The sequence below is a fragment of the Elephantulus edwardii genome, unplaced genomic scaffold (genome assembly GCF_000299155.1).
Source record: "Elephantulus edwardii isolate Elephantulus edwardi_28Jun2011 unplaced genomic scaffold, EleEdw1.0 scaffold00048, whole genome shotgun sequence".
NCBI lineage: Eukaryota > Metazoa > Chordata > Mammalia > Macroscelidea > Macroscelididae > Elephantulus > Elephantulus edwardii.
The window spans coordinates 14042762-14066626 of NW_006399798.1; the positions used below are offsets into that span (position 1 = coordinate 14042762).

Genomic DNA, 23865 nt, shown 5'->3' on the forward strand with positions numbered 1-23865 from the left:
CTCCCAAGAATTTTCCTAAACTGCGGTGGTTGTCTCCTAAAATAGCATTTAAGACAGTAAATCCAGGTCAAATACCAGCAGGGTCACCCAGGGGGAACCTGTTTCAGCAGAGCTGCTGAAAGACAAGGAAGAAAAACCTGGTGGTCTACTTTTGATTACTGTTGTTGTTATGTGCATGCAACTGAGTCACCTGTGACTCATAGTAACCCTGTATACAACAGCTCTGAACCCTGCTCTGTCCTGAGCCAGTCTCACTGTCTCCGACACAGCTGACCCCATTGCCCCAGTTACTGTGCCAATCCATCTCATCCAGGGTCTTCCTCTCCTGTGCTCTCTCCAGATCCTCCCAAACATGATGTCCTTCTCAAAAAAAAAAAAAACAAACAAACCACGAAAAAGAAAGAACCCCCTCTTGCTGTCACGTCAATTCTGACTCGGGGACCCCTGGGCAGCTTTCTGAGCGGACTGTACTCTCTAGGGTTTACAATGGCTGTGATCTTGCGGGAGTTGAATCCCAAGGCCGCCTTCAGAACTGCTTCTAGGATTCAGGCTGTCAACTTTCAGCTGACACCACCACCCAGGGCCTCCTCGAGGTCTCTGGTTTCTACTTAACCTCCATTCTTCCATTCGCTTCCCCATCCATACCTTCCTTTTCCAACCTCTACTCTTTTTTCTCCCTTTCAATCCCAGCACCCTTTCAAAGAGTTATTAACTACTCAGGGTTACTGCTAAAGTCCAGCCTCCTCACCTTGGCGGTGTCTTCCAAGGAGTGAAACAAAACCAGTTTGGTTTTTCTGGACAACCTGGGAATGGGGAGGAGTGACACTGCTGGACAGTACGCTGAACTCAATGTCATCACCAAACTGCACCTGTGAAGGACACTGACGTGGCAGCCTTTTCTTACACATATATTTACCGGAAATGGTGGGGGGGAATTTTTTTGGCTACTGAAATGCAGCCCCTTTGGTTAATCTTGAAAAATGTCTAAAGAAAGCCAGAGAGGTGAGTGTTACTGCTACTGGTATTATCCGGAAGTTGGCACGGCTGAAACACTAGGGATGCGGAGGGGAAATCTGGTTAAAACTGAAAGGTCAGGTAAACAATTCAGTTGTGCTGAAAAGTTAAAAAGTAGTTCTCAAGAACAGGCCCAATGATAAAGACAGATCACAGTAGCATTTCATCCTCAAACTCCCTAGCCAGCCACTACTGAGAGCACATAGATTTCTTGCTTTTCTCGAAAAAAGCTGCTCCCATCAAAAGGCATCTCCTCACACTGCTTTAAAATGCTGACTATTCCTACCACACCCCTTACCCTCTATTTTCCTCTTACACCATCTCATCTAACTTTTCTTTTCAGATGAGGTTCAAACCCCCAATTTTACTGTTACAGAGAGAAAACCATTTTGGGTGTCAGAGAGCTTTAAGAACAACTAACCTTATTCTCCATTTTACAGATAAGAAGCTTGACAAGGAAGTGAGGCAGCTATTTCAGTAGCAGAACAAAGAACTGAATGCAAAATATTTTTACTCTTCTAGTTTCCCCCTCATTTCCACTGCGACTTCTCAGTAATCTTATTCTTCACTGAGTATCTTCTGAAGTTACATTTCTATCTCAGGTGGAATGTCTTGATTCTTAGATGCAGTTCTACATGTGAAAATTTAGACTGCCAATACTCATCTTAGACCTATCTGGATATCAGGACAGGAATATAACCCTGCAAGCAGCATTAGCTATATAAGCATCTGAGATTTTGGATATTAGAACCTCCCCTTCATGACATCCTGTTTTCATCCTAATACTTCTGTAAATGTCAGTCGTTACAAGCCCAATATACTGAATTTTTTGTTAAGTTAACTTTCTACCACTTAAATCAAAACTACTATCAAGTCCATTCTAAGGATAGAGCAGAGCTGCCCCATCAGGCACCCAGATGCTGTAATCTTTACAGAAGCAGACTGTCATGTCTTTCTCCCGTAGAGCAGCTGGTGGATTTGAACAGTTGACCTCTGAGTAGCAACTGAGTGCTTTAACTGTTGTACTACAAAAGCTCCTTCCATCTATCACTAAAGTCCATTTATTTTAAACATACAAGTATCGCTAGATGAGCAAAGGTAGAATATTAAACAGATCAACTCAGTGAATCCAGTTTAGTTCTTGAGGCATGAATTTTTGCTGAAGGCTTTTTCTTTGAAATGCGCTGGGCAGTGCCATGCGGAGGGTGTTGAGATAAAATGGGGAGATCTCACTCCCTACAAGTCATCATCAAAAGTCAGTTATCAATTTAAAAAGTCACAAAACATGGTATCAAGTATTCCTGCAGTTCCAAGAGAAAGGGTCTTTGTTTCAGTCACATGGAACAACTTTCCTTACTGCCAGTGGGAATCTTAAGTAGTCCGTATCACAGCCATAGTTAATTACACCTCAGAGGGTTATTTTATAGACAAGCATACAATAACAAGCAGAAGAATGCCACCCTGGAGTGGGTCAGGCAAATCTGTCTGTCCGTGGCTTCTGTGTGGGTGACAGGATAACCTGGGAATGGGGAGAAGTGACTGATGGACAATACGCCAACTCAATGTCATCACCAAGCTGCACCTGTGAAGATCACCGTCACGTCAACATTCTGTTACACATACAGTTACCATAATAGAAAAAAAACAAGCTTCTACTAAAATGCACCACCAATGCTTAATCTTGAAAAGTAAGAGAACTGAGCTGCAGGCCAATTTAAGTGCGCCTGTAAACAGACGAAAATTCACTCAAGGGGGGTAAAAATGTCAATTATAACCGGTTAAATACAGAACTGAATTAAAAAAATAGCCCATTTTGATGTGGAGACCCTTTTGATTCTCAGATTACTATTAGCTTTTATTTGAAAGTAAATACAAAAAAAAGTTCAAGTAATATTAAAATACTAAGAAAGTCTACGATAGCAAGATAAATAAGTGGTCAGCTTTTCTTTTGGATTCTAAGTATATATGCAATTCTGGAAATGACAGCATAGCTCTTTAAGCTAATATCCACATTCTCCCGTAGGGGACCTGTAACTGGCTATAAACAGCAAGCTGTCAGTATACTACAGAGTAGGATTTGTGTCCTAAAATGGCAAAGGCCAATGGCTAAAGTGGTTTACACACTTTCTGAGCATATTTCTGCCCTTCCTTTTCCAACTTTGGCCTATTTCAGAGGAAGAAGAATGTAGTGAAATGAGAGAGGGCTCCATTTACCTCTCTTAAATTTATCCTAACCACAACACACTTTTTTTTTACAACACACTTCTAATTAATATAAAGTTTTTGTATAAAGTAAGTACATTTAATCACAGGTTTTGGATTTTTTAAAAAAATTTCTTGGTTTGGACTTTATCCTCACCATCAGTTTCATAAGCCCGAAAACAAATCTAGGTAAAAGCTTTCCTGAATATTAACTTGGCAGGCTTCGGTAAGTATATATGCTTGGGAGAAACCTATTCAAAAGGGAACTTAGAACTTGTTAATAACCTGACCAAGATACAGGTTTTCATCACATTTGTATATACTAATAATTTTAGCTCTACAAATGCTCTGAAGAAGTCACATCTTTAAAAAAAGGTACTCTGTTGATGTCAAATACAAATGTGATACAAAATAAAAATGTTTGGAGTCAAAACTGGTTCATGAATCAAGACTCATTATCCTCTACGTATATGATTTGGTCATGAAGGTAAACATGGTATTTTCCAGTCAAGACCCAATTTTCCATCCTTTCTGTCCCTTTTCATTGTTTCAACATACAAAAGTACATAATGTGCCATGATACTGCTCTGCCCACACTACAAATCTGAAATCTATGTTTCTAAAATAGATAATTCTTTAAAGATAGTAAGCATAAACTGGGCCTGATAAAACTTTTTAAGAGTTCGTTCACAGTTTAAAAATAGCTCTAACGTGAAAAGACCTATTTCAGACATTTGAAATTATATCATCTCTAAATAAAATTATACAGATATTCGGGTTCTCAGGTTTTTTACCTCCATCTTAATGTTTATTTTAAACATGAAATACACTAACTTCTCAACTCTGGAGCTCTGGTGGCTCTGTGGGAAGGAGTTGCACTGCCAATCCAAAGGCACGCTGTTAGAACCCACCAGCTGCTTGAGGGGAGAATCTCCTCCCTGTGGTATTTACTGCCTCTGAAAACCCCCTGGAGGGCCAGCTCTGAGTCAGCTTCACCTCAACAGTACACAACAATTCCTCAATTAGTGACTAACTCACTATCCAACATTTCACGTTTATGACAAGCATAAAGTACCTACTATCTAACTATTCTACGCATTGAGGAGGCGGCATCCACAGCTACTACAACTGCTGGGCAGCGTTCCCTCCCATGAAGGTCTCCAGGAGGCCTCTGGGAAGCTGGGTCACTCTGGTCCTCCTGTCCTACGCCCTCGTGCCACCGGTCTGGGGTGGAGAGGGGTTGCTGTGTCCAGCTGTATCATCATGGCTGGCCTTCTCTGTTGGGTCACCAGCAGGACCAAGCCAAGGGGCACCTGTCCTGGATTCCCAGTTCCTATAGCAGCCCAAGAAAGAAAGCAGCACTGCAGTGGGTGTTTAGAAGAAATGTGTGTGAGTTTAATGACATCCCAAAGAGGGTCAGATGGGGCTTGAAGCTTCTGAATGAATGGGTCGAGGAGTGAGGCCAGGCTCCTAACACCCTCACTGGAAGCCCCAAGCCCCAAGTCTCAGGACGTCCTCAGGCATGGAGGGCAGGGCAGGCTCTGGAGGCAGGGCTTTCACAGGCCAGAGTGGAGGTGGTCAGCCAGGCTCTGGCCTTTGGGCCCCAGCCCAGGAAGACTGAGAGGTGCTCGTGCTGTGGGCTCTCAAGTCACACAGCCTCCTCCCTTTACTCCGCCTTTCTCTTCTAAGCCTCCATCTCCACGAAGAAATAATCCGTAACTGCACCTGCCAAAGCGATGAGCACAGCAGGAAACCTTCGCTGTTGTTATTTCTAAATAATATTTAAAAAATAGCTGATGGATGGTATGAAAACAGGTTGTGTTTTTTTTTGTTTAAAAAAAAAAAAAGGCAAGGTTCATTTTTGCCTAAAAGTGATCTCCTCCTAACAACCTGGTCTTTGGAACCTGACCTTGGGAAGGTCCTTCTGGCTAGAGGCCAGCTTTACACAGAGCTCACCTCCAACACTTTCACTCCTTTCAATCACTGCCCTTCCACCATTCTTACTGTGTCTGCTCTTCACAAAAGACCTATTTTATTGCTTCTTATCTTTGTGGCTTCCCTCCCCTCCCGAAATGACTTTCTCTATTCATTTTTCTCCGGAAAAACTAAGTATTTGCCATGACCCATAGCACATGTTTTTAACAAGGGTAATACTGGCACTATTATCATTAGCACATATATTACCACGTACTCTGTAAACTGCCCTTTTACTGCCATCATTAACAATGATATGACAGTTTTTTACACTGAATTCTCCCATTAGACTTATTACCAAAAAAGGTGGAGGGTCAGAAAAAGAGGCAGACCCTCCCCGAGAGGGACTGCCACGATGACTGTGACGAGGGGCTCAAGCATGTTGGAGCTTGTGAGGATGTCACAGGACAGGGGAAGGTCCAGATCTCCTGGGCAGGTGCTGTCAACCTGATGTCATGTGACAGCAGCACAGAGCAACATGATGTATGGCTAAGGCTCTTCGTTTCTCTAAGGCTCTTCCTGTAGTCTCACCAAATTCCTACTTACATGTAACAAGAAGACATACACTGTATCCTACAGGTATCACCAAATAAACTCCCTGATTTTATTAAAACGTTTCATTCTGGAAAAACAACAGTAAGGCTTAGTCACATGTCTAAACACATCTAAACTGCACCTCTATGCACGTATGTTTTGGATAAGCTGTGTGATTTAGTTACATCGGAAAGGGCCAATTATTCATAATGAACTCGTTAAGAACGATAATTCCTTAACACAAGTTGCAAAGAGATCAGAGTTTAAAACCACTTCATTTCAAAAAGGAAGAGCCCTGGCCAACCAACTGGTCAGTAGGTTAGACCCACCAGTTAGCTTCTGAAAAGATTTACAGATGCTGCTGCCAGTGCAGTAAGTAAAATGGTAAATTTATCCACTATTTATTCCATATGGTATCATTCGCCACCACCACCTTCTGTTCATAAAATAGTATACAGGGAGGAATTTTCCACTCAATACATTCACGGCCATTTCTAGAAGAGTATCTTGCTGGTGCTCTGAGAAAAATCACCTCCTCCAGGAAATGCTAATGTTGCAACATTAAACGAACAGGATATAAAATTGTACAGAAAGTACAGAAAAGTTTATCTCAACATTCAATACTGTATTCAAACACCGGAAGGAAATATACCAAAATGTCCCCAAAGATGCTTGGGGTGGTGAAAGAAGGGCTCAATGGATGGGTTTCTACCATGAACACAAATGTTTTGAATTTAAAACCAGTGTATTCTGGACTCTTCAAGGTATTCTCTCCAAAAAGAAAACAGTTTCACATCATGGAAACACCAGAAAAGGCTTGGGATTTTGAACCTTGAAAAAATTCCTTAAAGTTAAAATATCTTTTTCGAAAGGGTCAAGTGCATACAATCTCAGCCGTATTTAAAGGAATATTTAATTCTGTCAGAACCAGAACCTTTAGTAGTAAAATAAACTGGATTTCCAAAAAAAGAGAAAATCCCCAACTGTTTAAGACAGTCATTTTCCACCACAGGATGTCCTTCCTAAACACAGTTTCAATTCTCCTCCGGTCTCCTTAAAGGAGACCGTCACGTCACGAGAGCCAGCCAGCCTTGTGAAGGGCTGGCTCACATGGTCCCGCTGTGCCGATGGCTGCGACAGATCCTGAAACCCCACAGCCCACAGATTACACAATCATCCAAACTGATGAGTAATTCTACGCCTAGTATCACATGAAGCCCAAGGTTCAAATTCACCAGCTGCTCCTCAAAAGAAATGTGAGGCATCTGCCCCCGAGTGATTTACTGCCTCTGAAAACCTGCTCGAGGAGCAGGTATAGGGAGGTTCTGACTGGACGGTACTCAACAACAACAAAAACAACATCACATGACAGGGGAGCAGAAAACCCAGGTCTCTTTATCGCCAACTCAGCATTCAATCCATCCTTCCAAACTCTATCAGCGGCGAAGTCATCAACAGCCTATATGAAATACCAACCACCCTCCACTCACCCCCAATCAATCACACTGGATAGTGAAGTTACACATCTCGAAGCGTTTCTGAAAGCTGATCAATGCGGGCAAACGACTCTATCATGGCCAAGGCACTCACACCACTGTCCTCCAGTCAGAGCCGACCCACAGCTAGCCCTGCAGAGCGTGGATTTCTGGTGGCCTAGTGGTTAAGAAGCTGCATCCCAAAGGCCCCGCAGGAGAAAGATGGGCATCTCCTCCTGTGCAAATTTACTGCCTTTGAAAACCCACTGGAGGTCAACTATGGGTCGGTTCCAACTCTACGACACACAACTAATCAAAAGGGAAGATCTTGTCCACTTTTCTCGTGAGGAGCAGCTGGTGGTTGACAATGCAACTCCTTAACCACTAGGCCACCAAAGCTCCATGAATCAAGAGTCCACTGAAGGCAGCCAGAAAGACAGCTTGTTTGAATCTGCAGGAACTAGTCACAGCCCAGCACACAGCATGAGCTCAGAGTCAATACATGTTTCATGAAGGAATAAAAAACAAATGAATACCTTGCATATAACTGATCAAATTACCACTCTCCTAAATAGGAAATTATCCTAAATGAAATAATCAAGCTCAAAGTGTGCTTGTTTTGCCTGGCTTAATACATTAACCATATTAATTAGTTAACTCTTTTGACTGAGGTTCAGTGAAACAGGTATATATATGCCTGATGCTCTCTAGAAGCTCTGGTGGCCTAGTGTTAAGAATGTGCACTGCAATCCTGAAGGCTCAAGGTTCGAATTCATCAGTTGCTCCATGGGGGAAAGGTGGGAAATGTCCTCCCGCACAATTTATCTTTGAAACCAGCTGGAGGGTCAGCTACGGGTCGGTTCTGATTTGATGGTAAACAAGCACCAACAAGGCCCTCTTGAACTTGATGGACACATCTGTCTTCACCTTACTGCACATCATATCACTGAACACTTTTTTCTTCTTGAACATTTTCCTAGCTTCTAGGGCATGAAACAAATCTCTAAGTTCTCCTATTTTCCTGGTCTTTCTTTGGGTATCTTCAATAATATGTGCTCTTAACTCCTTGCTCTAAATCTGTGCACTCCTGACCACCACCTGACTACCAACAGCTTGTAAACCTCTACGTCTGGCTCAAAACTGTGCTTCAGAGTCCAGGCCTTCAACCTGTCTACACCTGTCCGAGATGACCCATCTGACTATGCCTAAAGTAAACTCTTCTCCCTCAAATCTTTTCCCCCATCTTCATTTCAAGGAAAAACACCTCCATCGACACACTTGTTAAAACCAGGACCCCGAGCTCATTCTTAGCACAGGCCCCTCTCTCTCGCCCCATAGCCAATCTATCAGAATCCCAGTGATTTGCCTGACAAAGACACCCAGGCATTTTTCTTGTCTTCATCTTTTCTGCTTATTTTTCTCATTAAAAGAGAAAAGGATTTAGATCAAACTGGATTCTTACAAAAACCTGGAGTACTCTTCAGATAATGCTCTTAATACTTGCATACGGAAGAAAAGAATTATGTGAAAATATCAGAGGGACATGCAAATAAGAATAAATAACGTACCTCTACAGAATGCAACATTTCATTCCAATACAGAGCTTTGTCTAAAGATCTTCTATCAAGGCCAAATAAGCAAGATATCACACAACAGATGGAACCTTGGTTTTCTTACTAGAATTGTAGCTTTAACCTTAAAATTGGTCCTAACATTTCATTATAACAGCCTAACTTCAAGAGTAAAGAAAAAAAATTCAATAAATAGGACTCTCTGTCCTAGCCTAGAGGTAAAATGCGTATCATCTGTATGGTAATGGTTTAAAGACATGACCATTTTCAAGTCGACACTCAAACAAGTTGTACTGCAAACGGGGCAAGTTAGTAAGAGTCAGAAACAGCAAACAATTTGCATTGTCTTTTTTTAACTCAACTGTCTTAACTCATACTGTTCTTTCTTAAAATTTCTACTAGACTAGTATTTTTAGCTTTATGAATAAGCAGCATTCAAGCACCTAGGTTTTGGTGAGGGTGTTTTCTTAAGTCAACAGATGAACTGAAGAGCATTTTAAGCATGACTAGGAGTGCATCTGTGTGAAGGGTACTCGTGGGCTGTGGGAGGCCCCAAGTGCACAGAGGTGGCCAGGCAGCAGCTAGGGTGCGACCTGCAGAGCCCGGGAGCAGCTGCTCGGCCCTGGCCTTCTGGAAGCTTTTTAGGTCACACTCATCAATAAACGGGTACAGACACTCCATAGCATGTAACCGAAATGAAAATCACATACTAAGACTCTGCAGCTACTGAAGGATCCATCTTATTTCATGACCTATTTAAAGAAAATCAGAACAAATTATTAAGTTACTTGGAGACTAGAAAAACTCTAGGCTGTTGAAATGGAAAGTGAAAGCCTTCTCCCCAGTTTCTCCTGCTTTTCTTTGCGTTCCGACTCCTAAGGTGCCTACTGCACAGAGCAGAACTGCCCCACAGTTTCCAAGGCTGTCAATCTTTACAGACGCAGACTGCCTAGACCTCTCCCTCCAGTGGTTGGTGGGTCTGAACCACCAACTGTTTGGGGGCTGAGTGATTAACCACTGTACCACTCGGGTTCTCTTTAACCGTTCTCAAATGCAAATCCATTGCCTTGAATCCGGTTTGACTGTTAGCTGATCCTCCACTGGGTTTCTGAGGCTGTAAATGATGAGAGAAGGCTGCCCACTTTCTCCCATCATTTGGGTTAGCCATGCAACCCCCTACCATGCCTCCAGGAGACATATCCTCCTAACAGGCTGAAGAACCAAAAGCCATCTTTACCAAGTCTCTATCAACAGTTTTATTTGGGGGTGACAGTGGTGGTGACACATATAGCTAGCTGTCTGTGGATGAATGTTTTTAAAATGCCAAAACCAAGAAAATGGTTTTCCACCCTTTTGGGAATGGAGGAAGTATCTTTGAAATTTTTGTTCTGCTGCATGAGAAAAAAGGAGGAATTCTCCATGTAAACTAATGTTCCTGGGATTTCTAGAAACTGTTTAGAACTCTAAGAAATCACAAAATGTCAGATGAAATGTTAGGAAAAATTCAAAACACGATTCTAATTTATGAATAGAAGGAACTATTTACCCTAGAGAAATAGGGTATAATACCCTGACTGAGCACTCACACGGCTGACAGTAGACGCCCAGGCTATGGGCGAAGGGGCCGTCTGCATGCAGATGCGGGAGGAGAGGAGCTGGAGAGGGGCGTGTCACCTGCAGGGGTTGTTATCCACAGGGAGATGGATTGAAAAGGGTGGGGACAGACAAAGCAGGAGGGTGGGACACAGAGAACAGTCTGATCATTGGACATGGCACACCTAAACTAAAGGTCACCTTATCTGCTTCAAGAAAATTTATCTAATTCTGTTACACATTTGAAGGTGTGGTTTCAGATACAAATTGAATAATTCCGGCCCAAAATCTAAAGGTGAAAATGGGAAAGGTCAAAAACTGGTTAGTTTCACTACACATCCATGAAATAATTTGTATTTTCAGAGTACTTTTACTATCATTATGATATTTGATTCCTTAGAACTGTTCAAGATTTCTAAATCACTTATAAATGCATTCAAAGGCTAGCCACAGACACACAGATACAGCATTTAAAAACGATTTTGTTTGTTTAAAATGAAAATACAAGAAAAGACTTCTAGAAATGACATCACTGTGGCTGTTAGGAAATTGATGAGGCAATTTCTTTTCAAAGCTGATATACTGTTCAAGGAGACGCAACATAATTAGAAGTAAAATACAATCGGCTTTTCTGGGTCAGCATGATACTGTGAGAATCCGTTAACGTAAAACGAATGTGGGCTCCGGGCATTCTGCGTCGGTCAGAATTCAGAGTTATCACGCTGGGCATCAAGTTCAGACTGCCAAACAAAACAAAGCTTACAAGTTTTGAGGTTTTTAAAAAGCTATTATTGATTATGTATTTATGGTCCATCGTGAGTGCTGTTCTAGGAGCGACTGAACTCAGAGCAAACCTATGAACAGACCAGAACCACGTCCTTCCTGTGCTATCCCCATCATTTCTGCCTTATCTGATGTCAATCCATCTGGTTATGGGTCTTCCGCTCTTCTGACACCCTGCCTTTCCAAGAACGATGTCCCCCTCCAAGGAGTAGCCTCTTCTAACAGCATGCCCAAAGTGAGATGAAGCTTTGTCATCTTTGCCTCCAAGGAGCCCTCTGGCTGTACCTTCTCCAAGACATATTTATTTGTTCTTTTGGCCGTCCATAGGATATTCGGTACTCTTCTTCAACACCACGGCTCTAATGTTTAAATTCTTCTGTCATCCTTCTTCACAGTATAGCTCTCAGATACACAGCAAGTGAGAGAAAAGACCATGCATGGCCTGAATCAAGCACATTTAGGTCTTCAAACTGACATCACTGCTCCTCAGTAATTTGGAGCTATCCCTGCGAGTGAACATTGACTACAGGAGTAACACCAATGGCATGATCACTCCATCAAGCACTATGCCAAGGGCTTTATGCTGATTACGTGCAATAATCAATCCTCTCAACAATTAACAGTAGGCAGGGCCTGTCACCTTCCCATTTCACAGCTACAGAAACAGAGGACTACGAACTCGGCTAAGCTCACCCCGTGACTGGTACAGCCAGGACAAAGATGGTCAACTGGTGCCACCTTCTCCAGTGTCACAGCAGAAAACCGTTATCAAATTTTAAGATCATCACATTCAAACCACATTAAAATGTTCAATGTGGATACTAACTCAGTGCAAATATTTGAACAAAGTTTTTCTTACCTGAAAGATAAAAAGCATCAAGTCACATACAGCACAGCCAGGCACAGTCTTATTACTTAGGCCAGAATAAGGCGGCAAGGGACAGAAAATTTACATAGCTGCCCACTGCACAGACTTAAACACTGCTTTGTTTTGCCAGTAGAGATAAAACTGGAAAGACAGCCCTGCACCATAAAGGCAACAGACTAGTAACTTGAGTGAAGGCCACTGAAGTCCAGTTCTCTACGTGAACTATTTCCTTGATCTGTATCAGCCCACGTAAGACTGCTGCCCTGGTAGCGCAGTGATGAGGCCTCACCAGCAGCTGCTGCTCAGAATGACGCCACTTCCGCCCATAAGACTGCTGTCCCAGCATTCCAAGGGGCAGTTCCACCCTGTCCTGACTCAGGGGAGTGGACTCAGTGGAGTGGATCTGGAGCGGACTCAGTGGCAGTGGATTTGGTTTGGTTTTTGGAATGTGGACTTCCATGAAGGTGCACTTGAAAAAAAAAAGTAGTGCTTATCTAGGCTGGTAATTTTTGAGCCACGTACAATCTAGGGTGCTCAGAAGCAGAATGAAAACGGATAAATAGTTCTGATATTTCTGTGTCCAAACAAAAGGACAATGTAGGCCACTGCATGCCAGATGTGCACTCATTCCAACGACACTTCCCAGAAGCACGGCCGGCCGCCTCCCACTGGACTGGCCACCACTAAACTTGTCTCGCACAGGAGACTAACAGCAGTCATCAGGGTTGCTGCACAGTCAACACCCCAGAGGGGAAAGCCTGAAACTGAGCCTTCTCCATGATGGGGGTGTGGGGTGGTGGGTTACCCCGAGCCAGTTCTGACCCCCGGTGGTTCCATGTGCAACACCGTCCTGTCCAGAAGGGTGGTCAGGATGAACTGTGCCACCCTCAGTACATAGACCATTAAATGCCATTTAAAGTCAACCACGGTATATACATACCATTAAAGATCATGGAAAACTATGATCGAAGTAACAAATGGTACCAAAACATTATGAAAGTTCAACATGTACAGAGAACTATGTGACACCTATCAGTGTCTTTAGACGTCATTACTAAAATCTTACACGTGGCGAGCCGGTCAGTCAGTATTACTAGGGCATGCTCATTATTTGAGTGTGGATAGTGGTCAGTGACTGGCAGTGGAAGGAAAAACGAGGGCTCCACAGGCACAACGCTTGGGAACGTGTAAAAACTGCTTAGCAGCCAGACACGGGGCACCACACATGCGAGGCTCCTATGTCTCTTATCTCCCATCAGAGGCTCCATGAGAACCTCCGCATCTCAGTACCTAAGACTGAACAGGGGAGAGTAGCACGCTTCCTGTAGTTCTCACATCTTTAATATAATATTTGTGAAAGAGCTTTGAAAAGTACAAAATAACACTTAGTAAATGAAGATCTGCCTATCTACCAGGCACCGCGAATGAGTTTTCGGGAAGAAGCCTCTGGCATCTGTCTGGGTCTGTCATGACTAGATCCCCAGCTGGGCTGGGCTCCTGCCTACTCATGAGAACAGGGACTGTCCCGTCGGGGTTAGGGGCTGGGGCTGGGGAGAAAAGGCTGTGGGTCACTCCGCTTTCTTGTGCATTTACAAATCTTCTTCCTCTGTCAGGTCTACCCTCCTGGGTTCTGAAATGAACTCGAGTTTCAGAACCCAAAGCAAGGGGAAAGAATCATCCCATCTGATTTCTAATAAACCCTGTAACACAAACAACTAAATACTGCAGCCAACACTGGTCTCTACTTCAATGGTACTCAGTTTTGGTTTTGGTTTTAAAGCCAATTCCTGAAGCTAAATAGTTACTTTGTTATACAGACTAAGGGATGAATCCCTGTTTTTAAAAACAAAGAACTCTTAAACAGCTTTGAAGAGTCTGTAACTACCATTAAGCACAAACTCCACCATTTGAGGGATAAAAACAAGCTGAACCACAGGAACCATGCTAAGGAAGAAAACAGTTTTGGTTTCAGAAACTGCAGAGACAGGCTGGCCACTGCAGAAAGCTGGACCAATGCTGACAAAGCCAAACTGTTTACAGAAGGAGGAAGCCGAGGGGCGTCCCTCCAACAGCACACATGCTTTCCTACCCTACGCACCACCAGTTCTAGAAATTCTGTGTGCACTTCTCGGTAAGTACATCTAAATTCACACTCAAAACAAAAGCCACTGGCCGAGACTCCCAGCACTTTGTGAGTTTTGCTGGGTTTCTCCAATTATATCATTTCCCAGATAACCCATGACGACCTCCATTTCTTTAGTCATTTTAGTTACCAAGTTCACAAGACGTTTCTCTAAACACACAGTGTCTCATTAATGCAACAGAGGCTTATACAAACGCTGAGCCAAAGCTAAACAGTTGTTGTTATGGGCCATCGAGTCACCTGAGACCCAAAGTGACCCTAGGAGCTCTGAAGCCTGTCCTGAGCCATTCTCACTGACCCAGACACACCTGCCCCCACTATCCCAGTTACTGTATCAATCTATCTCATCCTGGGTCTTCCTCTCCTACGCTGTCCCCTCCATTCTTCCAAGCATGACATCCTTCTCCAAGGATTAGTCCCTCTCTTGGCCATGTGCCCAACATATGTATGAGGCAGAACTTCAAAAATCCTAGCCTCCAAGGAGAAACTTGGTTTCACCTTCTCCAAGGCAGACCTATTTGTTTTCTTGGCAGTTCACGGTATGGTCAAGCTCTTCCAATACAAAAGAGAAACCAAATTCCTTAGGGTATACTGTCCTCAAGAGTCTGGATTCTAATTATTAGAGAGGAACTTTCGTCTGTAGCCAGAATGTGAATGTTTCATTCTACAATCAGCAACTTTGCTTGTTCACAGGAGAACGCACCAGAAAAGGCAATGTTTGTCTTTGGGAATTTGCAAAAGAAAACATTCACGTTTGTCCTGAAACGTACTACTGCTGAGTGGCGGACAGCGGGCCTCGCCTGAGACGCCAACACCGAAGTCTGAAGGCTGACAAAGGGGCAGGCACCTGCTGTCAGCAAAGCACAAGTCAAGGAGGGCCTTAAACCATCAACGTTTACTTCAGAATTTCAATTTACATTATTAAATTTACTAACAACAACAAACTGAAACAAAAAGTCTATTTTTCGATACTTCACCTGTCAACTCTTCCCATTTTCCCTGAAGTTTAATTCACTTCACTTGCACTCATGACTCAAGAATATGCACTGTTAGACATAACAAAAGAGAAAACTGATTATATTACAGAAAGATTTCCCATCCCTCAGCAAACTAACAGACTTGACAGAAATATGCATCTTCCCCAGGAGGAACTGAATGCAGAGTATTTCCCCCACTTGAAGAACCTTGTAACGCAGAGGGTAAAGAATTGAGGAAATACAGTGCTAGGCCAGTACTACAGACAAAACAGGCCTACCAAGGGAGCCTCTAATTTATCGAGAGCCAGTAACTCTTAATTCACAGCTGACAATGATGAGAGTGAGAAAACAAACACGTCAAACGGAAGAGAGACTAAATCACCCAAGGGTGGTGTTAAAAAGATCCATCGGGGTCTTGTACGGAATCAGCTTCTCTGGGAATCTGCTTTTTGAATTTGGTTTCTTGCCTTATTTTTTTTTAAAGTACCCCAGGTGGCTCTGAGGGAAAGAATCAGAGGATCACATCAGATTCAATCTGATGCCCACCAAGCTAAGGGTCAGGGTCAGACTGTCACACCCAGATATGGCAAGTCGAACCCTGACTATATGAAGACAGTCACAGACATGGAAATGCAGGGTATGCAGGAATGCAGACGTTCAGGTCATGCCCCGGTCTAACAGAATGCAGAGCTTGAAGAGTACTTGAACTCACATGAAGTAAAACTCTGAGGGGTGACAGAGAAGGATCTAGGCTTTCTGAGCAAACACAAGCTGAGAGGTATCACTACAAAGGAGAGGGGAAGACCTGGGGATTCGATGCACACAGACACGAAGAAGAAACTTAAGGACTTTTTGAGAAATTTTAAGTAAGCCTTTAAATTGAGTCTTCCAATGCCCAACACACCACGAAGCACTCAAGAAAAGTATAAATTCTTATTCACCATCTAACTGAGCACCTACTACATGCAACGGGGATTGTTATGAACACTGAAGATACACACAGGAGGGAAGAAGCGAATCCCTGTTTTCAAGGAGGTTTTGCCCTGTTCCTTTTTTTCCTGTGTCCCAACATTTTAAATAGTATGTCTGGAACCTGTCCTCTCTGCCCTGGGGCCCTGTTAGCTCTTTCAGCATCTCTGACCTAGGTCACTTGCACTTCCGCCACCTGGATGGCTTCAAACAGGGCTCTCAATGACAAAGCCACCTCCAGGAGTGCTGTCTGAATAGCGACAACATGACATCAGCGAAATGAGATTTTGGGATGTGAATGTCCCAAGTTCAAGAGATGTCAGTGGAACCCAAATGTCATTAAGCGGACATTGGTGAATGTGGAGCTTGGCCACACAGAGCTTTGCAGTGGGAAGTTGTTGCTGTGAGGTGCCACGGAGCTGAGTGTGACCCCCAGAGACCCTGCGAACAACAGATGTGACCCCTGTTCTATTCTGACACACTCAAGCCCACTGCCGCAGTCACTGCAGTGCCAGCTCCTAATGCACATTCGGCCAATCAATACGTTCACTTATTACACTGCTGTTTCTTCTCTGACCTACGAAGAGGAAAAATGTCCTGAAAACCAGATTGTGCCAAGTGTGACTTGTTGAGAACAAGAACTAAGAATCATCAGCACTTACAGACAGAAGAGAAGGGCTATGTGGAGGAAATGATTTAAGCAAAACTGACCAGAGGGAAAAAGGCAGCCGAGTCTGGAACTGAGTGGAGGCCACTTGTCCAGTTACATTCATCATTTCCCATCTGTAAGGCTGCCAGCTGTCTTAACAACAATTTAAGATAGCCCCTCTTTCCAAAACAGACAAGAGACAAGACACACATAAAGAGAGGACAGCAGAAGCAGAGCTGAACGTAATCAAGTGCATGCAAAGCTGTAATTCAAAGGCAATATAAAGATTAAGGTGTCAGTTCTGTTAAAAGATGCCATGAATACTTTTCTAGAACTTTTAAGACTCAAGCCTGCTCAAGTACAAATTGTAATAGCACCGACAGCCGGCTGTACATCACTGCGTAACCGCGCCCATAATGTGGATCACCCTAACGTCGGTGACATCATCAAGCAACTTTCTAAGCAATTTTACTTTCCATTGTCACTTTATGTTGATCATGTCCCAGTGAAACACTCTGGATCTGAACTACTTCCAGACTGCATATGAGTCTCGATGGCTATCACTGCTGAATCTTCCTGGTGTTTGATAAAGTAAACTCAGAACACAATCAAAGTATTCACAATTAAATTTAGAAAACACTTGACTCAGAACCCCATTTGTTTATTATTTTTATATCTTTAACCTAGATCTGAGTCTTTCTTTTCTAGTCTTTCCTTCAATGTGGTGTAACTGCTACAGAGTTTCTGGGGAGTCAGTGCGAAGTGGGAGGGAAAAAAAACCGTAAAAGAAATTCTATTCTTTTCTAAGAAGGAACACTCTATATAATGTGCTTGGCAAGCTTAAAAAAAAGCAAAAGGCAAATATAAATACAACGGGGAAAAAACCCATCCCAAATTTACTGTTAAATTATCATCTCAAAATTTTTTTTTAAAGTTTATCTTTTTTTTTCTTTATTATTATTTTGTGTGCGTGTACCATCAAATCAGATCTGACTGGTACAGGAGGATATTGCGCCTCCTTCTCCGGCAGAGCATCTGGTGGATGTGAACCGTGTTCCTCTGGGATTGCAGTGCAGCTTCTTGCCACTAGGCCACCAGAGCTCCCCTATCATCTCAGATTTTAATCTCTTTTACTAGCCTCTATCCTAAAATGAGTATCTCTGCTCAGTATGCATCATTTCTGAACAATGAGTTTCAGTTCCTGGACCCTTATCCCAGCAGGACAAGACCAATTTTTAGAAGAATTAATAGTGTCATAATTAGGAAAAAATACTTTAAAAAAAAAAACTTGAAAGAAAATGCCTAAAATAATCCTTATTTTCCAAATGGAAAAATGGTCAATTCAATATAATAGCATCACGGAGTTAATAAAAAGCATACATACACAAACACTCATAGAAAGTCTCTGGATTACAAGCTCTTCCTAAGCGTGTCTTTACACAGAATTTGTAGATAAGACAGACACACGGGGTTCTTACATAGTTTCACTTTACTCCAAGATAGGAACCCTGGGGACACAGTACTTAATGGGCTTAACTGGTTATCAAGAAGTGGGTGGTTTGAACCCACCAGTCATGCCTTAGGAGAAATCCAGTATTTCTATCACGTGACAGTCACCATCTTACCAGTCACACGCTTCTCAGAAGGTCATCTGTTGGGGTAATACAAAGTCACTTCCAGAGAGATGAACAGCCTTGGAAGTTCTATTGGATCCCACAGGAGCACTATGAATCAGAATCCCCTGGGTGATAGTAGTGGGTTTGGTTTTCTACAAAGATCATGTTATCAGTGATCTAAAGGCTGCACATGCAGCAAGTGGAGGGGACTGTGATGAAGCGTCGCTTGCCGGCAGGGACTGACTCAAGTATTTCATAAGGAGGGCAGATTCCCGGACATTAACGAGCAAGTGCTGGGTGACCACTGTGGACAGCGGCTGTCCAGCGACTTACTATGCAGCAATCTGTGATTCTGGCTGTCATTTGAAAAAGTGTCCTAAAAAGGAAGTATTATTAAATGTCATCAAAATAAAGTCCCAGCACTTTAAAGAGAGCCAATCTCTTACCAGTTGAAATTCTCGGCGCCGGTCATAGGCATTCTGGATGCCACTATCCGCCCAGAGTGCTCTTATCGCAGGAAGATACTGCAAAAACACCTTCGTCTCCACCATGCCCTGGGCCGCCATGGGTGCCCGCGTGTCAAATGCCATCATCTTGTCTCCATTGAGTTGGTTTGAATTATCTCCCCAAGGAATATGCAGCTTCTCTCGAGCGTCAACCAGGACCCTCATACCTTTGTTTAAAAAAATAAAAGGCATAGGAAGAAGTTATTAAATATTCTCATAAGTTTTAATCCTGAAAAACCCTAATATTACTTTCTTGTTTTAGACATCTTAACAGTTCCAAGCCCATCTCCAAAAATGGACACCAATAACACAACACCCATCCTTACTTTCTCAGAGTTTAAAAAACAACAACTGTTAGCCACAATCCTAAGACCAAAGCCTTGCATGCTATCAACTCTCTTGCTTTATCTGAAGAATTTTTGCATGTTCTAATTCATAAAATTTCAGCTGGGGAAAAAAGCTGCCCAAACAGAACCCAAACCACTGAAGAAAAACAAGAGTTCTCTGTACAGTCTAGTGGCCAGAATCTGCCTGACAGCAATGGCTGTGTGTGACACTAAGCATTAATGTCTGTGGTCTGTTTCTTCCTTCACCACCCTGCCTAACCCCAGCATTAACGTGACACCCTAACAATCCCCAAACTTCTCCCAGATCGAGCTTCAAATCAGGATGGTTTTTGAGCTCCTAAAAGGGAAGACGACTAGCTGCAACGAGAAATGTAAAAGGAGACATTTTAATCCACAGCAGTTAGTTCAAACCCAGAATGTGTCACTCAACCAGTTACTGTCAACAGCTCTGCATGCCTATTAGGAAGTCATTAGCTTTGATAATTGAAAAACTGATTTGCTGTCCATTTTCAGATCATGCAGAACTAATGTCTAATGACTTCACCTCATAATCAATGATGAAAACCGGTCACACTTAGGCCTCTGTGTGCATTAAGAACCAGCTATCTGGCCAGTAACCGGTTAAAATCTTGAACTCTATTCATTAACACAAATTCCTTAAATTCAGTTGCAGTAGGATCCAGAGTCACCTTCAATTAAAAGCTGGTAAGGCAGAGAGGCAAAGGCCTCCAAAGAGATCTTAATTGGGCTTTATGCTAACTATTAAAGCAGAAGAAATACAACTGCTTTTCACAACCTAACTGGGGAGAGAATGGGGCTGAAAATGCTCACCACCGGCTGTAAACTTTTGGGCCTAAACGGCTCTCTGGCTCCTGACCCACACTGTCTGTCTCTCTGGGCATTCCTCCATCAAACTCCAGGTGGTAAAAAGTGACATGAAAGAGTCAGCCTGGAGTAAGTACTTCCTGAGCAAGAAGAATCCTACTAGAAACAGGCTGCTCAGAAGATCTGGAACCCCTTCCAGCAGATCACTGGTACTCAAGAAAGGGGCTCCTGATGAATTTTAAGTGGTTTGGGTGCAAAACTGGATCCAAGGACAAAGGCATGCTAATTACCACACAATTTACAAAACAAAAGTCATGAGCTCTTAGTTCTCTGAAAAAGCCAGAAATATTGTTCTGTGCTTCTCACTTTAGAACAAAGTTTCACTTTTTATTTAAACACACACACACACACACACACACACACACACAAACCCCAACCATACCAAATTTCTATGTTAACAGAGAGAAACAGGAAAGTCTAGGCTTCAACTCTGCAGTGATTCAGACTCTGCATCTATAGGATCAGCAGCACCTTAGGCCAAAACTGTTTAATATTATTCCACCACTGCATTTAAAGCATAGCAGCAAGGGCTGGTGCACCCCGATCCCTGCCCCACTTAGCCATAAGGGAGAGCTGCGCGTGCTTGACAGAGATTACACGCTAACATCCTGCCAGACTGTGACAATAAGGCGAAAAACCACCGATGCTAATTTTTTTAAGAGTCAACTGTATGAGTTTATTCTTTTCCTTCTGCCAGGAGAGTGAAAATGACACCCTCAAGTTTCACATCCTTTCCCAAAAAAAAGAAAAAAGAGTCCCAGAAGCTGTCACCCTTCGCCCTTGACAATTCTGGGCCAAAAAAGTTTCTCTATCGCCCAGGGTCCCAGAACTCCCGAGCCTGAAGGGGGTCGGGGAAGCCAAGAGTAGGAGCTCGGGTGACCCACCCCCCGGGGCTGCGAGGTTCAGCAGAGACCGGGAAGGACCAGGGGTTAGGGATGGCCCCGCTGGAAGGAGGAAGGCAGGAGAGGTCACCCCGCACCCCAAGGCGCCCAGTCTTCCTAACTTCCCCCTCCGAGGGGCAAGGCTGGCGGGGAGGCCTGGCCGTGACCCCGGGGAGGCCTCAAGGGGAAAGCGGGGCGACCCCAAGCGCCCCGAGAGGCGGAGAGGAGCGCGCTCCGAAGCAAGGAGAAGCGCCGGGGCGCGCCCCCTTCCCGCCCGGGTCTCGCGCGAGGGCGGTGCCCAGCCGCCCCCGATCTCCGATCCCCGGCCCCCGATCACCGACCCCCGGCCCCCGCCGGCACCTTTGATCACGTTGCTGTAGATGGTGGGGCGGAACTCCTCGCGCGCGCGCTGGTCGAAGTCCTGCCCGTGGATGATCCGCATCTGCTTCAAGAACGTGGACTTGCCGCTCTCGCCCGCGCCCAGCAGCAGGATTTTCACCAGCCGCTTCACGTAGGTCTTCTCGCGCGACAGGCATTTGTCGATCTCCTTGGACTTGCGCTGCTGCTCGGCCTCGCCGCTCGTCAGCACGCAGCCCGGGAAGCACACGGACAGCACGGAGCGCGACGGCAGGAAGTCCGCCATCTTGCCGCCGCCGCCTCCTCGGCGGAACCCTGCGGCTCCCTCCACCTCCTCCGCGGGTTGCGGGCGGCTCCGGCTCCGCGGCTCGAGGGCAGGGAGCGCTGCAGCGGCCCGAGCGCGCCCGGGGAGGGAGGGAACGAGCAGACTGACTCGAGGGCGAGCCGGCTAGGGCGGGCCGGGAGCACCGTGGAGGGAGGGAGAGAGGGCGGGCCCGGGAAGGGGCGGTGGCCCCCGCGGTGCCCGCGCGCCCGCTGCCTACCAGGGACGCGCACGCACGCGGCGCTGGGCGGTTCCCGTCCGGGCCGACGAATCACGCGCGGGCTCGTTCGTACGCGTGCCCGCGGCCGCGGCTGCGCTCGCGCGAGGAGGGCGGGAGCTGCGGTCACGTGGTGCAGGGCTGGGCGGAGCGCGCGGTGGGCGGGGCGCGGGGTGGGCGGGGCGACGGCCGCGGAGCCCGACTTTCTGTTTCCTTTTAATTAACTGCGCCTATTTATGGGCAGAAGGGCTGCTCCCTGGAGCCCGGACAGCCGGCCGCCGGGTCTCCGACACTGCCCTTTGGGCTGCTTCTCCTCCCTGACCGCTCCCGTCACTCTCCCTCCCGGTTTACATGCCCATCGCCTGCTGTCACTGTTCCCGCGCCTTATTTCGAAAACCACTGGGTCAAAAGTCATTCAAACTGCCGGCTCCAGGCTGGAAAATCTGGGATGCATTTTCTTAACGGCGGTGCCGGTGACGATACGGAATGATCGCCCTGGCCAGCTGATGGCAGTCTCAGCCCCCTGCCAGTGTCCTTCTTTGGGGGAGTCCGAGTGGCTTTACCCGCGGGTTCCCGCCCGAGCTGCGCAATGCCTGCAGCGAGCGATGCTGGGCAGCGCTCAGAGAGGCGACAGTTACCGCAGAGGGTGAGGTCATGGCAAAAATCCCCCAGCTGGACACTGATGCACTCTCTTCCCTAAAAGGATGAGATAAGCACACGCACTGGGGTCGGGAACCGGCCTGTTTTAAGTTTCCTGCCGGATTACAGAAAATAGGAACATCATGAGTCCACAGAGTCGCGAGATGCCCACACCTGAAAGGGCCGCGTGGAGGACACACCTGGCACAAGTGACAGCTAGGACCCCGAAGCTTGCCCTCTTCACTCTCTCAGTATTCAGTCGCATCTTTGGAGATGAGGAGGAGAGCAGTTTTTTACCTCTTCTGGGTGGAGCAATGTAACACTGTTTAGTGTGGCTCCTGTTGCCTGGAAACTTCCTGTATGTAAGGATATTAAGACAACAGGTCGGCAGTTAGGAGAGGCTAGTTTAAATTTAAAAATCTCTGCTAATCAGTTACGGTGAGGGGTTTAGTTAATGGCTGAGTAGCCTCATGATTCAGTTATGTGCGACAAACGGTGCTCTCAGTAAATAGGGTTATCTTCTCTCAGTCAAACTTAGGGCAGATTGAATCTACAATATACAAAGTAGGCTGGATGGACTCTGGTATCTGAGGGTTGATAGCGTTAGAATCCTTGGGTGGGGCACTCAGGCAGAATGTAAAGTCTATTCTGGTTAGAGACTCTCTGGTCTGAGCGGCCTCATGGAGTGAGTGAAAGATTAACTCCCTCCCAGGACAGTGCTCACCACCTACCCAAGCATGACTCCTCCATGGACTTGTGTGAACTCTGCCTTAAGTAGAGGAGGAGGAAGGCCTATGTTTAGGAAGTTAACATCTTTTTTCTTATTTCTTTCCTAAAGTATGTACTACATAATGGAGAAGGGAAGCTGCCTTAGAAGGCAGGAGGCTATTCCGGCCCAGCCAGTTCATGTTGTAACACGCGGAGCAACAGAGGAAGCTGCTCAGAGCCTTCCCTGCCTGTAGCCTTGCCTTGGAACAAGCCTGGCTTGGAACGAGCTCAGCTGCACAAACCAGTGCTTTCTGGTAAAGAGACTTTGTTGAGCACAGCCTGGGGTGGAACTGCAGTTGTCCAGATACCTCTAGTTGTCCGCAGATCAAGATGGCTGGTAAATTAGGAAAATTTAAAAAAAAAAAAAAAAAGATCTAGGAGTTTGGCAGGTCTTTAAAACCTTAAAATCAATCACCGAGTGGTGCTGTCAGGCAAACTGTGTACTCTGCGCTCCATGGAGAATGTCTGTCTGGTCTCAAAGGCTCAAAGATGATTGACTTCCATCCAGGATTGGGCAGTCATTAACATAAGCAAGCAAACTTATCATTTGTTCTAGCCATTCAATTCTTAAGTAG

General features: G+C 45.0%; 1 protein-coding gene across 2 annotated transcripts in view; it reads right to left on the reverse strand.

Annotated features, from left to right (window-relative positions):
• GNA13 (guanine nucleotide binding protein (G protein), alpha 13) overlaps positions 1–21638 on the reverse strand; it is a 35666-nt gene extending 14028 nt beyond the window's left edge. Inside the window, exons 1-3 of one of the 2 annotated variants that reach the window (XM_006886260.1) lie at positions 21447–21630; positions 21348–21371; positions 18815–19041 (exon numbers count right to left, since the gene is read on the reverse strand). In XM_006886260.1, coding sequence (XP_006886322.1) covers positions 18815–19041; positions 21348–21371; positions 21447–21630 — 435 coding nt within the window. Of the gene's footprint in view, positions 1–18814; positions 19042–21347 lie in introns of both variants that reach the window. The other variant, XM_006886259.1, reaches the window with a different exon arrangement.
• Positions 21639–23865: the final 2227 nt, after the last annotated feature.